Raw genomic sequence first — 17,220 nt, forward strand, 5'->3', positions numbered from 1 at the left:
TAAAAATGAACATCGTCTAGAAGGGACAATCTGTATATTTTATGGTTTTTTTGTACTTGTAGGGAAGAAAATGTCCAAACAAGAGGATCTGAAGGAGATGGGAGACATCTCTTCGGGGATGAGCAGCTCCATTATGCAGCTTTATTTAAAGCAGGTGTTGGAGGCTTTCTTCCACACCCAATCCAGCGTACGTCACTTTGCTCTCAACGTCATAGCTCTCACGCTCAACCAGGGTCTCATCCATCCTGTTCAGGTAATTGAAAGCAAGAACTTGTCACGTGTCATTATTATATCACTATCAATAAATAATTGTTTGTGTTTGGTCTATTGATAGCACTTTTTTTCCTCAAAGTAATTTTTGTATGCAAGCATCTTAAAGCTAACCAATATTCATTAGTTTGTAGTTATTGTAAAATCACTAGTTACTTTCATTTTAATCTGTTTTCTCTTTTTTTCATGAACAGAAGTAAAATGCATATGCATGTGAACTTCACTGCTTTTATCCTGTCTGTGTAGTGTGTACCCTACCTCATTGCAATGGGAACAGACCCAGAGCCCAGCATGAGGAACAAAGCAGACCAGCAGCTGGTGGAGATTGACAAGAAGTACACAGGATTCATCCACGTGAGTTGGTGTTTTTCATTTTTTTTCGCATTCCAGATTTAGGTCTTACCTTGTTACTTTTTGGGGGTTTTTTGTCTTCTTTTAACCCTCTTTAACTTTAGCACAAACAGCTGCAAAAAACAACCAGAATAACGGTAATACAGTATGGACAAGATGAGCCTTAGATTTGTGACAAAAAAATCCATCCGTGCATTTTCTTAACTGCTTGTCCAGTTCAGGGTTTTGGGGTGCTAGAGCCTATCCAGGTGTGTCAGGGCGAAAGGCAGGGTACACCCTGTACAGATCACAACATTTATTCTACCCACTGCACCATTTAATGCCAGAACAGTTTCCAGTCTCTTGAGAGATCATGTTCTGGATCTTCTGCTGTAAAGAAGATCAAAAAACATAACATTCAGGATTTTGGTCTAATCTAATGATAAATGTACCACAGCCATTCATTTATTCACTGTTCTTTTTAATAAAGTGAATGTACATGATACTTTTTTTAAAAGGAACATTATCAGTACAATAATTGTCCCAGTAGTTATAGAAATGCTGTGTTTCTAACACTCGTCACCCAATATATTTTATGACAGATGAAGGCAGTTGCTGGGATGAAGATGTCATACAGTTTGCAGCAGGCCATTAATTCATCTCGTAAATCCATCATAAGAGGATTCAGACAGGACGAGACCCACTCGGCACTCTGCTCCCACCTCTTCACTATGATCCGGGGGAACCGACAACACCGGAGGGCTTTTCTCATCTCGCTGCTGAACCTCTTTGATGACAGTGCTGTGAGTTAACCAGCATTCATCTTGGCACATGTTATGACTCCTTAGTGGCAAATGGTGTTTCCTAATTAACTGTATGCAATGTAAAAATATACTTTGAGTTCTTTGCTTTGTGGTAAGTGTAATAACAGGTGTGTTATGACAACTCTTAAGGTTAGAACTAGCCTGACATCATTATGCAAATGTAAATTAGTCTAGAAATGCCGCTGGTTACAACTAGATAGAATTACAACAAATCAGAACAACACAATGTGTACAATAATACCCATATTAGGCCAAATGTAAAGAGAGAAAAGGGAATCCAGACAAATGAAAACATGAGCTTTCAGATTCCTCTGGTTGCTGAGCTTGGATAACACTGATCTTAAAGGAAGACCTTTTTATTAAGCGACAAATGCTGAAGTTCAGTCTACAATATTACATCTTTTCTGATTTCACTATACACAGTTAACTTTTTATGTATGAGCATTTGAACTCAAATTGGGTAATATTGCACTGTTATTTTGTACCAAGTGCTAACTTTTGATCAAGCTCCACATTTCTTTTCTTTCTGCAGAAGACGGACGTAAACATGCTCCTGTTTATCGCAGACAACCTTGCTTGTTTTCCATACCAGAGCCAGGAGGAGCCTCTCTTCATCATGCACCATATAGACATCACCCTGTCAGTCTCTGGCAGCAACTTGTTGCAAACCTTTAAAGAGGTGGGGAAGACCTGAGATTTATTCTTTTTTTTTTAAATCCAGAGAATTACACTGCTGGAACAAAAAAATATTAATAGATTGTCCTTTCTGTCCAGCTTCTTCTAAAGGAACCAAGACGTAAAGAGAAAAAGGTCAAGAAAGAGTGGAAGAACTCATCAGATGGAGAGGATGATGAGGAAAAGATGAACTGCGACTCTTGGAGGAGTGAAGATGCAGAGAACAGCAACGGTGAGGACAATGAAGACACTGACGACGATGTGGTACGACGGCCAAAAAAGACGAAAAAACCTGTTGCAAACTCGGAGAGCTCGGAGTCCGAGTCTGATCTGGAGGATTTGGATGTGGACGATGTGGAGAAAGTAATGAGGCTCCTCCCAGATAATCCCACAGGTCTCTTGGACTTTGCAAACGCAGTTCAGGGCATTCTGCTTCTGCTGGTGCTCAAACAGCATCTGAAAAACCAATATGGATTCTCTGACAGGTTAGTAATTGTGGATTGATTTAACAAACTCAGAACATCTGCCAAAATGGGACCTTGTGACTTCTACAACTGACCAAAAAATGTTTTGTCTTCCAACAGTAAAATCCAGAAATACTCTCCAACAGAGTCAGCCAAGGTATACGACAAGGCAGTGAACAGAAAAGGCAACATTCACTTTCACCCACGACAAACCATCGACTTTATCTCCAACAACATGGCTCACGCCACGCTGACAGATGGTGTAAAGAAGCAGATAGTCAAACAGTATCTAGATGTAAGTAACAAAGCTTAATCAGCCTGACTAAAGTGTTTTGAGTTCACTGGTTTATATTATTGTCTGTCCTCTAAGCAGTTACACGAGTTTAGTGTAGAATTTAATTATCACACAAAAATGTTTTTTAATAATTTTTTCTTACTTACTGAACTTACTAAAATATGAGTTTTGCCTTAAATTTGCGATTCAAACTAGAGATGGCACGATACCACATTTTATGTCTGATACCGATATTATAAATTTGGATATCTGCCAATACCGATATGAATCCGATATAGTGTATTTTTTAATCAATAAAACTGGTTTTTTTTTTGTTTGTTTTTTTAAATATCTTGCTGCATAAGTTCATACTCAAGTAAAAAAAAACAAAAAAAACCCCCTAAAGCTATTCTGTTACGGCTGTATGCAAAAAATACAGTGCACCCAAAATATTTCATAGTTCAGCAATACTGATTGATCTAATAAACTTAAACCTACTCCATCCTCCCTATTCTGGTATTTTAAAGAGTACTTAGCAGAAATATTAAGCAACCTAAGTAAGAGTTGCCAACTCCCAGCAAAAAAAAAAAAAATAAGGGAACCACCCCCCACCCTCGCGATGCTTAAACGACGTAATCAACTTTAATTTAATGCATGTGATAAAAAAAAATAAAGGCACAGAAATCAATTATTTTTCCACAATAATTAAGTAGATTCAACATCTTTCTTCAACAGAACTGCAGACTGCACAGATGGTACCTTCCCAAAGGGGAAAGTACTATAGCTTACTAGGGTATATTAGACTTAATAGTTACTATATACAGTAATGGACTTCTATACATTTTACATCAGATTAAAACTTTGGGTGTAAGATTCAGATAATTATTTAATAAAAGCTAGACATTTTAAATTACAATAAGAAAGAAAAGTATTTCTTTGTGCCCCCCTTTTCCCCGTTAATGCCCTATCTGGCCCCCTGGCATAAGCTTGCTAGATCCGCCCCTGCACAGTTACCAGCCGTCAGCTGCGTAGAAAAGGATCCTGGTGTAGAAAGTAATATTAAATAAATTCTAACAACAGCTTATCAAGCTTAAATGTGCTGCTGTTGTTCAGCCACTGGTTTCCCCTTTCTGGTGCAAAGTCGGCCATAAACAAACAAGAGAGACGGGAGTTGCTACAGAAAAGCCGATCAGCCGATCATTGATCAGTTTCATGATTGAAGTAGCAACAGGAGATGGAGAGAGAAGAGGTAGTCGCTCCATAAATCGGTTGTTAAGCTTAACGTGCGAATGCTTTACAAACATTCAGAGATGAACTTACACACTTGCTTTACTTCTCTCTGGGATCACTTTCTCGGAGATGAAATGCCGGCTTGGTAGCAAGGATCCAAATGCTCAATCAGACCGCTGACAGGTCTCGCACGCCACAGCCTCTCTAATCACGTGATGCATACTGCTCCGACGTGCTAAGGTTATGCGCTGAGTTACACCATGTCACAAGTTTTGTGAGGTGCTTTCGTGATATTTAATGGATCGGATTAGATTTTTTATTTCTCACCGATATCCGATTCAGTAATTTAGGTCCGTATCAGACCGATACCGATATGTAATACCGGATCGGTCCATCTCTAATTCAAACAGACTGCAGTGAATATGAGTTTTGCCCTTTATTCAATATTTGGTTTGCATGGTTATAACTGCTGATTAGCCTGAAGCTTCGTCTCAAAGTTGGTTTCTTTTCTTTTTACTTTTCACAGTTCAAAGTTCTGATGGAACATCTGGACCCAGATGAAGAGGATGAGGAGGGGGAAGCATCTGCCAGTGCGAACATCAGAAACAAAGCCATAAATGCTCTATTGGGAGGCTCCGGCCCCCTGTCAGGACCGAGTCCGCGCAATCAGGCCGGACCAGAGACGGATGATGATGATAGTGATGGTGACGAGAGGACCCCAGGGGTGAGATAAATGGATACACACTCTTTTTGTAAAATGCTAATTAAAAGCAATTGAGGAAATTTCTTTAAAAAAAAATTTTTTTTTGTTCTTTGCTCTCTACAGTCCTCTCGAAAGTCAAGGCGAGCAGGTGACTCCTCGGATCCTGGTCGGATGAGTGAGACAGTGGAGGTTATGGATGTGATTGCGCTTTGCTGCCCCAAATATAAAGACCGGCCGCAGATAGCTCGAGTCATCCAAAAGACCTCAAATGGGTACAGCATCCACTGGATGGCTGGTTCGTACTCGGGGCCCTGGGCAGAAGCCAAGAAACGTGATGGCCGAAAACTAGTGCCTTGGGTGGACACTATTAAGGAGTCGGACATCATTTACAAGAAGATTGCCTTGACCAGCAACCACAAACTGAGCAACAAAATAGTACAGACTTTACGCTCACTGTATGCAGCACGGGAAGGAGGGGCTAGCTAATGGCTCCAATGTGGTGGGGTTTTTTGTTTTGTTTTGTTTTTTTAATTTTTTTTTTTTTTGGTTCCCCTGTTCCATTTCTACTTTATTATAAATCCTCCTCTTCACTGCTCCTGCTCCTTCTCCTCCTCCTCAACCTGCCACCTCCAACAACACAGCCAAACTTCACTGGATTCCTACCCTCCCTCTCTCCTTCCTCATTTTTGTAAGAAAACACGAGGGCAAGAATATTTGACACTACATACTTTTACATGAGTTATTCTTGCAAAAATGACACAAAACATAAGACTTATATTAGAGGGACTGCTCATGTTTCGTTTGTGTACAAGTTCAGAGGATAGAATCCTGAAGGCATTAAAGGAATAATACATCCCGATTATCCCTTAAAAGGCTATCAGAGACGAGACCTGGAGGGAAATGTTTTGTCGACATTGTTGTGGGAGCTCCTTCGCTGTTGTGCAGCAGATTCTAGTCGCTCATTTCTACTCCCACTGTATCATAGTTTAACACGACAAAAAATTAAAATGTTTATATCTCTGAAGACAAAAAAGCTGTAAAAAAAAAAGAATAAAACCTTAAGTGAATGTTGGAAATTAGTCTTTTTGATGTTCTTATTAAAGTGTTTTTGGAGTTTATTATACTACTAGCAACCGGATGGTTTTTTCCTTTTAGCTTTTAGATATTTGAGGAAAAAAACAGATGACAAAAAACAAACAAAAAAACAAGAATTTTTATTTTTGTTCACTTTTATTTGTCCATGCTGTACAATGGCAGAGTCCTCTGAATATAATTTATTCTATTTCGAACTACGCATGCAGTATATGTGGCCTATTGCAGGAGGATATTTTGTAAATGTAGATTTTGTTGTATTAGGTCACCCTAGTAATAAGAGGAAAGGGGATTCATACCCTTTTGGTGGAACAAATACTGCAATAAATTTTCTACTTCTCTTTGTCACTTGTCTGCTCAAACTGTTGATCCAATCTGTTCATCTTGCCAAAGTGAAGAAAATCATTGGACGGATATGACTGAGAGAGTCTTTACATGATGTCAGATTATAGGATTTTTGTCCAAAGGATGATCATTTTATCACAGTTTTTCCTAAAGTGTGCATAAGGTGATTTATAGTATAGTTTTTGATTTTGCTGAATCATATTATACAAACCTGTCAGGCAACTTAAGTATTAGAGTCGAAAGTTGTCAGAGGACTTTTCTTATATTTTTTAGATCTCATCCTCATGTACAAATGAAGCATTTTTACATGCATATGAGAGTGCTGCTGTACTTACATTTGATAAGCATATATACACTATTCCACCACATCCCAAAGGTACTCTGTGGATTAAGATTTTCTAACTGTAGGGGTCATTTGAGTGCAATGAACTCATGTTCAAGAAAGCAGTTCGAGATGATTTGGGTTTGTGACTTGGTGCATTATTTTGGTGAAAGTGGTAAACTGGTCATGAAGGGATGGACATGGTCTGCAGCGGTACTCATGTAGGCTGTGGTGTTTAAACCATGGTGGTAAAAACTGGCTCAAAGGGTGACAAGAAAATATACTATACACTATTACATTACCAGCATCCTGAACACTTGATAAAAGACAGGACAGCTCCATGCTTTCATGGGGTTTTTTTTATCAGAAATTCTGACAACCAACTTTATCTACCGGTATATAGTGCCAAATCACAACAACAGTCACCTCAATGCACTTTATATTGTAAGGAAAGTACCCTACAATAACATGGACAAAACTTCAACAATCACCTATGAGCAAGCACTTGGCAATGGTGGGAAGGAAAAACTACCTTTTAATGGGAAGAAACCTTTGGCAGAACCAGGCTCAAGGAGGTGCAGCTGTCTGCCAGACCACTTGGGGATGAGTGGAGGGGACACGAGAAACGGCACGCTATGGAAGAGAGTCAAGTCGTGTTGTAATCTATAATAACTACGTTTTTTAAATAAACGCAGAAAGTGAAATGCAGCGAGTAAAGAAGAAACACTCGATGCATCAGGGGAAGCCTAGGCCCTTTCCAATCTTCTGTTGTCCAATTTTGTGCCCTTGGGAACTGTAACCCCCTTAGTATCCTGTTCTTGCTGATAGCAGTGGTACCTGGTGTTGTCTTCTGCTGTAGTGTGTAACCTATGCTGTATAGACTGTCTATACCAACAAGCTTGTAAATAGAAAAAAATAATATTGAGTTGAACTGAGTTCCGTTTGCCGCGATCCACAACAGTTCCGGTTTTTGTGTGGCTTCTTGGTAAAGTTGCTCTTCTGCATACATTTCTTGTAACAAGGCATTATTTGAGTTACTGTTGCCTTCAAGAGTTACTGTTGCCAAAGCAGTCTGACCATTCTTTGACCTGAAATGAACTAGGCATTTTCTCTGCTGCTCACTGGATATTTTCTCTTTTTTGGATCATTCTCTGTAAACCCTACAGATGGTTTTGCGGGAAAATCCCAGCAGATCAGCTGTTTCTGAAACACGGAGCACCGTTTCTGGCACTATCAATCATGCCGTTCGGAGTCACTTAAAGCACCTTTCTTTCCCATGCTGATGCTTACTTTCAACTATAGTATGTCACCTTGAGCGTGTCTACATCTAAAATATCTAAAACCTGCAGGACAGGCCTGGAGTTCCCCAATCCGATCGAATCCATAGACGCGGCATCAATCCGAGCGGAACTTTCTTGGACTAAATGGCTCTCCGTACTGCTGTGATGTCACCACCCTCCAGTATTTATATGGTTTTTTTGGCGGGGTGAGCAAATCTGCTCGGAAGTTCTGTTCATTTTGTAAACACAAGTGACAAAAAATGGAGCGGTAAGTTAAACTTTGGCCAAGAAAATAAGTGCCAAACAACATTCTGACAAAATATAATGTTTCTGGGCACCTAAGCTAACGAAGTTCAAATTCATTTGCTGTCATTGTTTGCGGACGTTAGCGACCGTTAGTTTAAACGTTGTCGCAGCGGTTAATTCAACAATGTTCACAACTATAACACTATTTATCGAGTAAAACACGACGTATTCGTTGTATTGGGTTAGGTCTAGTGAACTTCGACTATCTGAAATATTACAGAAGTTACGGCGCTAGTTAGCAAACAATGCTACTTCATTACGTTCCTGAAGTGTATGTCAACCTTAACGGAGAGTTGTCATTCATTTACAAATGTGGCCAACATCCTCTCCTTAATGGGCGGTGTTGTGTACTCGGCGAACAGTTGTGAATCACTGGAGTGTCTTTCATAAAACATGTTCCCATTTTGTGATACTTTCTCCAGTGTAAGGCTGAGTCGAGTCAAAGGTAACAGACCATCGGAGCAGTCGCTGCGAGTGCAAGACAGCAACAGGATGAGCTTGATGTATACGACGCCTCAGAGGTTTGTTTAAAGAAACTTGACCTGTAATAAATTCAGCTCTACAATTACACTACTTAGTTCACTCATCTATTTGATAAACCGCTGATTGTTGTAACCCAATGCTTTTAATAAGGGGTTGTCTCCACAACATTCAATTAACATGGCTTAATTTGGACCACACAGTCTGTTTAGAAATGCGTTGTGACAGACTGGGACTTACTGGTTTGGGTTATATGATATAATATTGATATTGTGATATTGTATACATGGGGTAAAGCAGGGATGGGGAAGTTATATTTATTAACTCATGACGAAAGATGGCTCACTAGGTATTAGCAAATTAATTATTCAAGTTTTTTTTTTTTTCTTCTTCTCAGTAAACAGCCTTCATTTGGAAAGCTCAACATACCAAAACCGCAGTCTGGGACCTCTGAAAGACGGACCAGTTTCTTTGGTCCGAGGTATATCTGAATTTTCCAAAACTCGGTTACACTGTTGCTACAAAATGACTACTTTTGTAAAATCCTCAGGTGATTGGGCTTAGATATTAGCTTAGATATTAGAAATTTGAAAATAAAATGAAGATTACAAACGTTCCTAAAACAAGTAAAAAGTGGAATAAGTTAATTAACCCACTCAGGGTAAAATGACTGACGTATCTTAAATTTTAAAAAATATATTTATGCTTTTTCATTAAAAAAACAAAAACAATTCTCTGCAATGCCTTGATTTAAGTGTGAATATATTGTAACTCCCTTTGTAAATTAAAAAATAAAACTGCTCTTTGACATTTTAATAGGACTAGTGGAGTCGGCATGCCTCGCAACAGCACCATGTCAGGGTTTGGAGGAACTGAGAAGATAAAAGATGCTCGACCTCTACACGATAAGTCTTATGTTCAGCAATGCATCAGGCAGCTGCACGAGGTAAAAACATAAACTGTGTCTGTGTAAAGTGGACTGTGAAATAAGGGACTGCAACATGCACCTTATTTCATTTAGCTGCTTAGCATTTTTACCACACCTCTGATGGATAACTTTACCACACAAGGGGTCTTAAATGATTGCAGAATAAATTTTAGTTTGTATTTTAACAGTGTATTTCTTTCATATGATCTAGTTCTTGACAGAGCAGGGTTACCCGGGCACTTTGTCATCCAAGACCCTCCAGTCTCCATCCACCAAGGAGTTTGTGAAGATGTTTGAATTCATCTACTGCCAGCTAGACCCAACCTTTGAGATGCCAAACTCAAAAGTTGAAGAGGAGGTTCCTGCTCTCTTTAAAACCTTGGGGTAAAATGTGTACTGTTAACAGCTTTTGTTGTTGTTGTTGTTGTTAAACCCCCTCCCCACACTTAAAAGAAAAAGTTAAAGGATATATTATGAAATATCTTGTCTCATTTTCTGTAGTTTAAGAAACTTTCCTGACTTGCTCTGTTTTGGCATCTTGTTTAAGGTACCCATTCGTTCTCTCAAAGTGTTCCATGTATTCTGTTGGAGCTCCCCATACCTGGCCTCAGGCTCTGGGGGCTCTCATGTGGCTTATTGATAATGTCAAGGTGAGAAATGACATTAAATCTCCAAGTACATTGGATCGTTATTGTTTAAAACAAAGTTCACATGCACTAAATATCAAATGCCCCACAAGAAAATGTGGAAGCTAAAGGTCAGCATGTTTTCTTTATTTTTAATGTGTTTCTGCATCAGATCAACTGGAGTTTGAGCAAACAGGAGCTGCTGTTCAGTGACTTCAATGAAGGCGAAAATATTGAAGAAGGTTCTGAGTTTAACAAGGTACAGGAACTTTACAGTGTGAAAACTATGAAAAATAAAATAATGTATACTGACAGGTTAAGAAAGTGGTGTAAGCCCACTTTATATAGTTACTGGCACTGTACATTTTGTAGCCAATCATGTGTCGTGTCTGTGTTGTTCAGCAAAGCTAGTGTGATTATTATATTGTAAGTTTGTCTTAATGTTCTTTCTTCATATGTAGCTCTTCCTGGACTACACAGCTGAGACATATTCCAAGTTCATGCAAGGGGATGACACATTTGAGGAAGAAGATGAAGCATTCCTCGTTAAACTGAGTAAGAACAACATCTCTGTGTAAAATTATTCTCCATACAAAAGGAGGGAATATGTAATTGTCTGTGGTTGTTTTTCTGTCTGTTTTTTAGCAGTCTGGTGTCCACAGTCATCAAGATATTATTTTTAGATTTTGTAGATACCAATAATAGCTTGAGCTCTTTTATTTGAGTGAAAATTGGATAAAGGTCACACTAAATGATGTGAAAATTGGTAAAAATGTTATATTAACCATTCTTTATGGATCTTCTTTAAACTTCACAACAGTATACTTGGCCTTGGGGGACATGAGTACTCAGGTTAGCTAAGCATTTGGCCTTGATTTTCCTGTTAACCCAGGTGGTATTCTTAATTCAGTGACATTTGTCTAGACTGCACCTACAAAAAGGCAAAAACTGTGTCTGATTTAATTTGCCTGTTATCCCCTTTAATGCACTGCACCAAGTGCTGTCTGAAAGGCTTTTAACGAGGATAGTGTTTGCTTGTGTTCACAGAGAAGCTTTACAACGTTGACGAGGCCCTGCTGGTCACGATGGAGGAGAAACACAGAATCCTTACTGATGAGGTTGAAAAACTGGAGAAGGAGAGTCAGACTGTAATAATTTTTCCTTTTTTTCCCAGTATTTTGTCTTTAGGCTGGAATGAATTGTGTACCCAGTTGTGTTGACGTGTTCTGTGTCCTCCTGAGCAGGACCGTCTTATGACGAAGAGGATGGAAAAGATGAAGCTGCAGGCAGATCTCAAGAAACTCCAGAGCTATCGTGCCAGCTTGGATTCTTTTAAAGACAACCTGGAGAAAAAAGACTCAGAACTGAATGCTGAGCTGGAGATTTCTAGTAAATAACACATTTGATCTAACCATGTTAGCAAGCCACGTCTTTGGCAAAAAGCACTGGATTCTGTGATTATGCGATTATATCTGGATTAGTCAATTTAACAATGTTTGTCTTTAGAGTTACTTAAATTAAGCAAAGACTGCACAGTATTCAGGTTCAAAGTGGTAGATGGTTATTGAAGGTAAGATAAGAGTGGTGTGGTCAGTGGGAGTTACTGACTCCTGAATATTAAACATATAGTGAACATTTTTTGGGTATTGTTTTTAGTCAGCCACCTGGAAACTCTGAAACATGAGAGGAATGAACTGCAGCACCTCCTGCAAAATCAGAAGTTTACTCCAGCTGATGTTGAGAGGATCAACAGAGAGAAGAGGGAACTTCAGCAGACCATCTCCAGTCTCACCAAGTCTCTGGAGAACGCTGAGCAGCATAAGTGGAATGAAGAGATTGCACTGGCCAAAGTGAAAGAGAAGGTACTATTTACATCTTGTATATGTGCAAAGAGGGGCAGCTGTAGTCCTGTTTGGTTAGCTGGTTTTGAGTAAATGTTTACATTTTAGGAAAATATTATTTAGTGCATCTGTGTCAGTGTTCTACCCATTTTATAGTCTGGGTAGACTGTTGACATCAAACATTCATCATCATTTTAAAAACAGTATCTGTGTTTTTTACTTTTTTTTTTTTTCTTCCTTTTCTTTTCCATCAACACCAATCGTCTGTGTTCCAGGCAGAGTTGAAGCTGGCAGAGTACCACAAGCTGGCACGTAAACTGAAGCTGATACCGATTTCTGCAGAGAACGCCTGTGGTCACGATTTCGAGATCCGGCCTTTTGAATGCGGAGCCGGCAGCATGGTTCAGTGTAAAACACAGATACAGGTGACTCCAGTTAAAATTCTGTTTACGCAGCTTTTTACAAGAGCAAATCTTAAGAAATTCACCAGACACAACTTACTTCCCTCTAATTAAATATACTTCCATATTCAGGTTGTAGCTTTACATGATGGTGTTTCTGTGTAATTGTTCTGATCAGATGCAACTAAGAAAGTTGGTTGGAGATGTTGAGGAGGAGAACAGTCGATTAACCAACATGAAACTCAGTTTGGAGGAGTCTTGTGAACAGGTAACAAAAATTTGATAGTGCTGTATCATATCTGTTTCTGGTATTTGTGAAGTAGTCACATATTAACCTGTTTGCACGGCAGCACTTATAATTTGTGTTATTTTTGTCTGTTAGGTAAATTCTATCATCACGGATAAGACCAATGATCTGAAGCAGCTGAGAGAGCAGATCCGCAAGCTAGACGAACGATTGGAGGGAGAAAAGCAGGTATTGTCCCGTATTCTGCAACACGACAGTGAAAGTTTCCACTGAACAAAATTATACCCACGTTAATAAAATATAGCTTTGTAACTCCCAAAGAGCTATCAACGCTTCAAACTAATAAACCCATTCATAGTGGAAAAAAGACACTTTCTCCTAGGAGAGGGAGGAAATATTTTTTTCTTCTCCTGGGCAACAACCTAAGAAGAAAATGCACAGTAGTTTTTCATAAACATGTTGCCGTGTTGTATGTTTGTATAGGAGCTGGCCCGAGAAGAACAGGAATGGGCGGCAGAGATGGAGTCTGTGGAAAACCACCGTAAACTTCTCGAGAAGAAAGTTAATTATGGTTATGACGAGTCTGTGCAGCAGCTGAAAGCAGCACAGCAACAGTAAGCAACAACAATATATGTACCATATTTCTATTTCTTCAAGATTCTTCTTGCTATAGAGATTGACAGACCACGTGACTTTCGCGCATTGCTTTGTGGGTACCCGTGGCAACAAAATCAAAAAAACTGCATCAAGCGCTAGTATTTCCAGCACCGGTAATCATTAATTCTGCGGTTTTAATCCCTACTTGCATTTTATTTGGCCCCAAAACAGTTATCTACAAAACGACAGAGAACACGGCAGGTCCATACAAAGACAGACTTGACGAAAAGGCAAAAAAAAAGTATGAGGAAAAAAATCAAAGGAGTGAAAGGGTCAGACCCATACGAGCATACAGAGTGGAGTAAGGATGTTAGCGTGCTGCCCAACTTTCATCACACACATATTTATTATTATATGGTCCTAAGTTTTAGTGCATACACTCACAAAATGTTTAGTAACTTCAGACCCCTGCAACAAGCAGGTTGCAAGGTGATTTGGACTATTCCATTTCACAGCTGTTGTTAATTTTTTTTCCCTTTATCTCCTGTCCAGGCAAATGCAATCTATTTGTCTTTTCAGGTTGTAGTATTACACAACATTTTCAGATCTAATAGAAATAAAATGAGTGTTTTGTAATTCATTCAATTTATTGTCTTTATTTATAACTGGCATTATTGTTTCATTCTATTATAGAATCTTACAAGAAAGAGGCATTGTATTCCATTGTGCTTTATTAGCTGCTTCGGTAAAAAAACTAATCAACAATGCAAAAAAACAACAACAAACAACAACAAACAATGCAAAACAACATACTGGAAAACAGTTATTCATCACTTGATTGCTTCAATACAACACTTGGGCACATATATGTGGGGCTTTTTCTCTCTCTCTCTCCCCCCCCCCGATCAAATCTCACTGTGGTAGCAGCTTTACACTCCGTCTGACCCAGGTTGATAGAGGGAGCCCACTCTGGATCACAAAGCCACAGTAAACAAAGCAGCATAGCACAACAAATTCAATTCAAATCAATATAAGACTTATTTGTAACCTACATCGACAATTATGTTATGATAAATTGTGTAATAACTACTACAAAACATGCTTGGAGCAGACTAACATGTGAGCTGGAGTGTTCTGGGACGTTATATTTGGTCTTTGAATGGCTGCAATCCAGGCCATCCGTCGGCTCTTTGTTACTTCGGAAACGTGGCTTAAACAATTTCTCTTCCACGATGTAATCCGATAACAACCGATCTCTTTATCCGTCGGCTTCCTGTGGCTGTCATGCGACCGGCTATTGTAGTTAATAATACAACAGCTTCTTGCCTTTTTTTTTTTTTTTGTGTTTCTTTTTATGGCTGTGTGACTGTTTTCATGTGAAAGCCTGCGTGCGCTAGTACCGCTTGCCACTCGCTCCCAGAATCCTTTGCCGCTTTACCCCTGAATGACGTCACATTTTATATCTCTATATATTCAAAATCATCACAAGTAGTCCTGAAAATACAGATTCATCATTTAATGAAACAAAGGTGAACTTTATTGTGAATGATGTGTCTGTTTATTCCAGTTGATGAGATTTAAGACTTGTTTCTGTCACAAGGTACCACCTCGTGCTGCAGGAGACCAATGAAGAGAGGCGAACAGTCGCTAACAACCTGGCGTCTGTTTTTACCACAGCTGCCAACCACTTGTCAATTACAGAGGTAACGTTCCTACAGCTCTCTCTTGTTCTCCACAAGAGAGTGTCTCAGGACATGAGCTTAAATTTACACAAAGCTGTGAGTTTCTGACAGTACAAAACATTCATTTTACATCAAAGTAAAAGGCAAAAGCACTCTGATTTTAGGTTTCCCTGCCGTTCTTCCCCAGAAACATCACAGCTATAGGACAGATTAGATTATACTTGAAGTGTTTGTGCCTTAAATTTATAACAATGGATAATACTAATACTGAACTTCAATTTGATTTGTACTAAATGCATAACAAAAAAATGTACAACTACAAAGAATCTGTATAGAATAACTGAACTATCTAAATCTGTGTTTCTGAATTTGTATTTTTGTAATACTTTTATATCTTACACGTGAATTATACTTCTGCATCAGATCTACATCATAACTCTCGGCATAACCGGAACCCCATTTTAGTCCTGCTACATAACCTGATGTGCACCTCCTGAAAAATGCAACTACATGTTGGGTCAACGCATACCTCAACCACTGCAATGGTGTGGAAGGTTTAGGTGTGGGTATATAAGTTTCCGGTTACCACGCAAGTTAGGATGTGCATTTCTGGCAGAAGTCTAAAGCTGTAGACCCCAATCACACAATTCTAGAGAGACCAGTCAGTGAACATCTGGCAACATATGGCTAGAAAGGGAAAATGTGTGTTCCATAGCAGGTTGCCAGTGATTGCTGGAGTTTAATGGCTGTCCCAAGTCCCAGTCACACAAGCCTAGAGATCTGTGTGATCAGTGACCCCCTGGTACCCAGCAAAAAATGCTGACTTGTGTGGAAACACTTACATTATTTGCCAAATTGTAATGAAACTGAAAAGTGCAAACTGGCAATGGTGAATGTAGAAGAAGCTGCACATCGAGAAATATGTTGCTTTCAGCTGTAATGCACAGCTTTTGCTTTGAAGATTAAATTCTTCATTTTTCAGTTTGCATCACTTTTTTTTTTTTTTTAGGTTTTATTACAGCTTGGAGCGTAAATAACAAGTTTTTGTGTATAAATTGGCATCTTCCATGCAAACTACAGGCAGTCACAGCAATCCACTGGGGGGGAAAAAAGCAGGTTTGTAGTGCAGCACCTTCTTTGCAACAGATTTCTGGAAATGGCCACTTGCAGGCATCGTCGAAAACACATTTTTCTATGGCAACGGGGGGGTTGCCAGGGTTGCCGACCAGTTTCTAGGCCTGTATGGCTGAGGCCTTAATGTGAATCTGTAAAAAAAAAAAATGCAGCAATATTTATGCTGCATATTACTTTGTACCCTCAACGCTGTCTCCTGTGCTTCCTCTACAACAGAAATGCCTGGAGGATCTGCACAGCAGAGTGCAGCGGATCTGCTCAAAGGCTGTTGAAGAAGACGAGGCTGCCATTCAGAAGCTCCAGGAAACTCTTAAGGACTTCATGTCCAAGGCAAAAAATGTATAAAGGTGGCATGAAGATGGCAAGCAGAGATGATTATAAGTGTTTGGATTTCCTGTTATTTGTATTTTCAGAGTGTTCAGATCTTAGGACAACAGAGAAATGGAGTTATTCATTTGGACTTGACGAACTTGACAAAGAATATAAAATGGGTTAACACATTTTTACAAATCTGAATGATTAAAAAAAGATTCCAAGTTATTGTGTTTTTTTTTTCTTTTTTTTTTTTTTCTCTCAGTAGTTATCCATGTTTGTGTATTACCATATGTTTGCGTGTTCTGTCTTTCTATATAAATGTTATGTACACAGTCAAGCTTAATTGAAACCCCTAACTTTTTTTATTATTGTAGTTTGTTTGTTGAGGGTTTTTTTTTTTTTTTGTTTGTTTGTTTTTTTTGTTTGTTTGGTTTTTTTTTTAAACAGTAATTGACTATTTTTAGATAATTATCGTAGAACCTACCAAAAGGAGAAAAATGTCTTCCATCTCACTTGTAACACAGCCTGATCAGCATTCCAGACTGATCAGTTGTCTCGCTTCATGTGTGACTGCATCGCGTTGTTTCCGGTCTCGCACATTGAGATAATGTCCTGTGTTATGATTGGCTATAATTTATCAAAGACAACCTGCTTGAGTCCCACAACAAAGTTGTAGCTCAAGAGATGTGATGATTTGTGAATGCATCCCTGCTGAAACTACAGAGCAGCAGCTAAAATAACAATTGACATTTTTAAATAGTTGGGATCGGGCGGGGGGTTATATAGATTTGCGATACTGCAAATAAACTTTTAGCTCTTAAGTTATATTTGATATAATAAAAGATGAAAATTGA

The 17,220-nt window shown here is 38.9% G+C and overlaps 2 protein-coding genes across 6 annotated transcripts in view; both read left to right on the top strand.

Moving 5' to 3' along the window:
* The window catches only part of LOC113033160 (NIPBL cohesin loading factor), a 29,382-nt gene extending 23,422 nt beyond the window's left edge, over positions 1-5,960 (top strand). For all 4 annotated transcript variants that reach the window (XM_026186615.1, XM_026186618.1, XM_026186617.1 and 1 more), the window contains 8 exons: positions 63-253; positions 517-624; positions 1,203-1,403; positions 1,957-2,103; positions 2,199-2,584; positions 2,684-2,858; positions 4,594-4,791; positions 4,894-5,960. In XM_026186615.1, the coding sequence (XP_026042400.1) occupies positions 63-253; positions 517-624; positions 1,203-1,403; positions 1,957-2,103; positions 2,199-2,584; positions 2,684-2,858; positions 4,594-4,791; positions 4,894-5,256 (1,769 nt within the window). In that variant the 3' untranslated portion in view covers positions 5,257-5,960. The remainder of the gene's footprint in view (positions 1-62; positions 254-516; positions 625-1,202; positions 1,404-1,956; positions 2,104-2,198; positions 2,585-2,683; positions 2,859-4,593; positions 4,792-4,893) is intronic.
* A 1,998-nt stretch (positions 5,961-7,958) lies between these two features.
* On the top strand, positions 7,959-16,591 carry ndc80 (NDC80 kinetochore complex component). 2 transcript variants are annotated; one of them, XM_026188640.1, is made up of 17 exons: positions 7,959-8,077; positions 8,538-8,636; positions 8,993-9,076; positions 9,415-9,541; positions 9,735-9,907; positions 10,071-10,173; positions 10,322-10,408; positions 10,611-10,704; positions 11,197-11,297; positions 11,394-11,538; positions 11,806-12,011; positions 12,266-12,415; positions 12,570-12,659; positions 12,774-12,866; positions 13,122-13,252; positions 14,836-14,938; positions 16,268-16,591. In XM_026188640.1, exons 1-17 carry the CDS (start codon positions 8,070-8,072, stop codon positions 16,394-16,396), a joined length of 1,923 nt encoding a protein of 640 aa, XP_026044425.1. In that variant the 5' UTR covers positions 7,959-8,069; the 3' UTR covers positions 16,397-16,591. The 2 variants fall into 2 exon arrangements, with proteins under 2 accessions (XP_026044425.1, XP_026044426.1); XM_026188641.1 differs by lacking the exon at positions 16,268-16,591 and adding an exon at positions 15,927-16,038.
* Positions 16,592-17,220: the final 629 nt, after the last annotated feature.

Source organism: Astatotilapia calliptera, chromosome 12 (genome assembly GCF_900246225.1).
Source record: "Astatotilapia calliptera chromosome 12, fAstCal1.2, whole genome shotgun sequence".
Lineage (NCBI taxonomy): Eukaryota > Metazoa > Chordata > Actinopteri > Cichliformes > Cichlidae > Astatotilapia > Astatotilapia calliptera.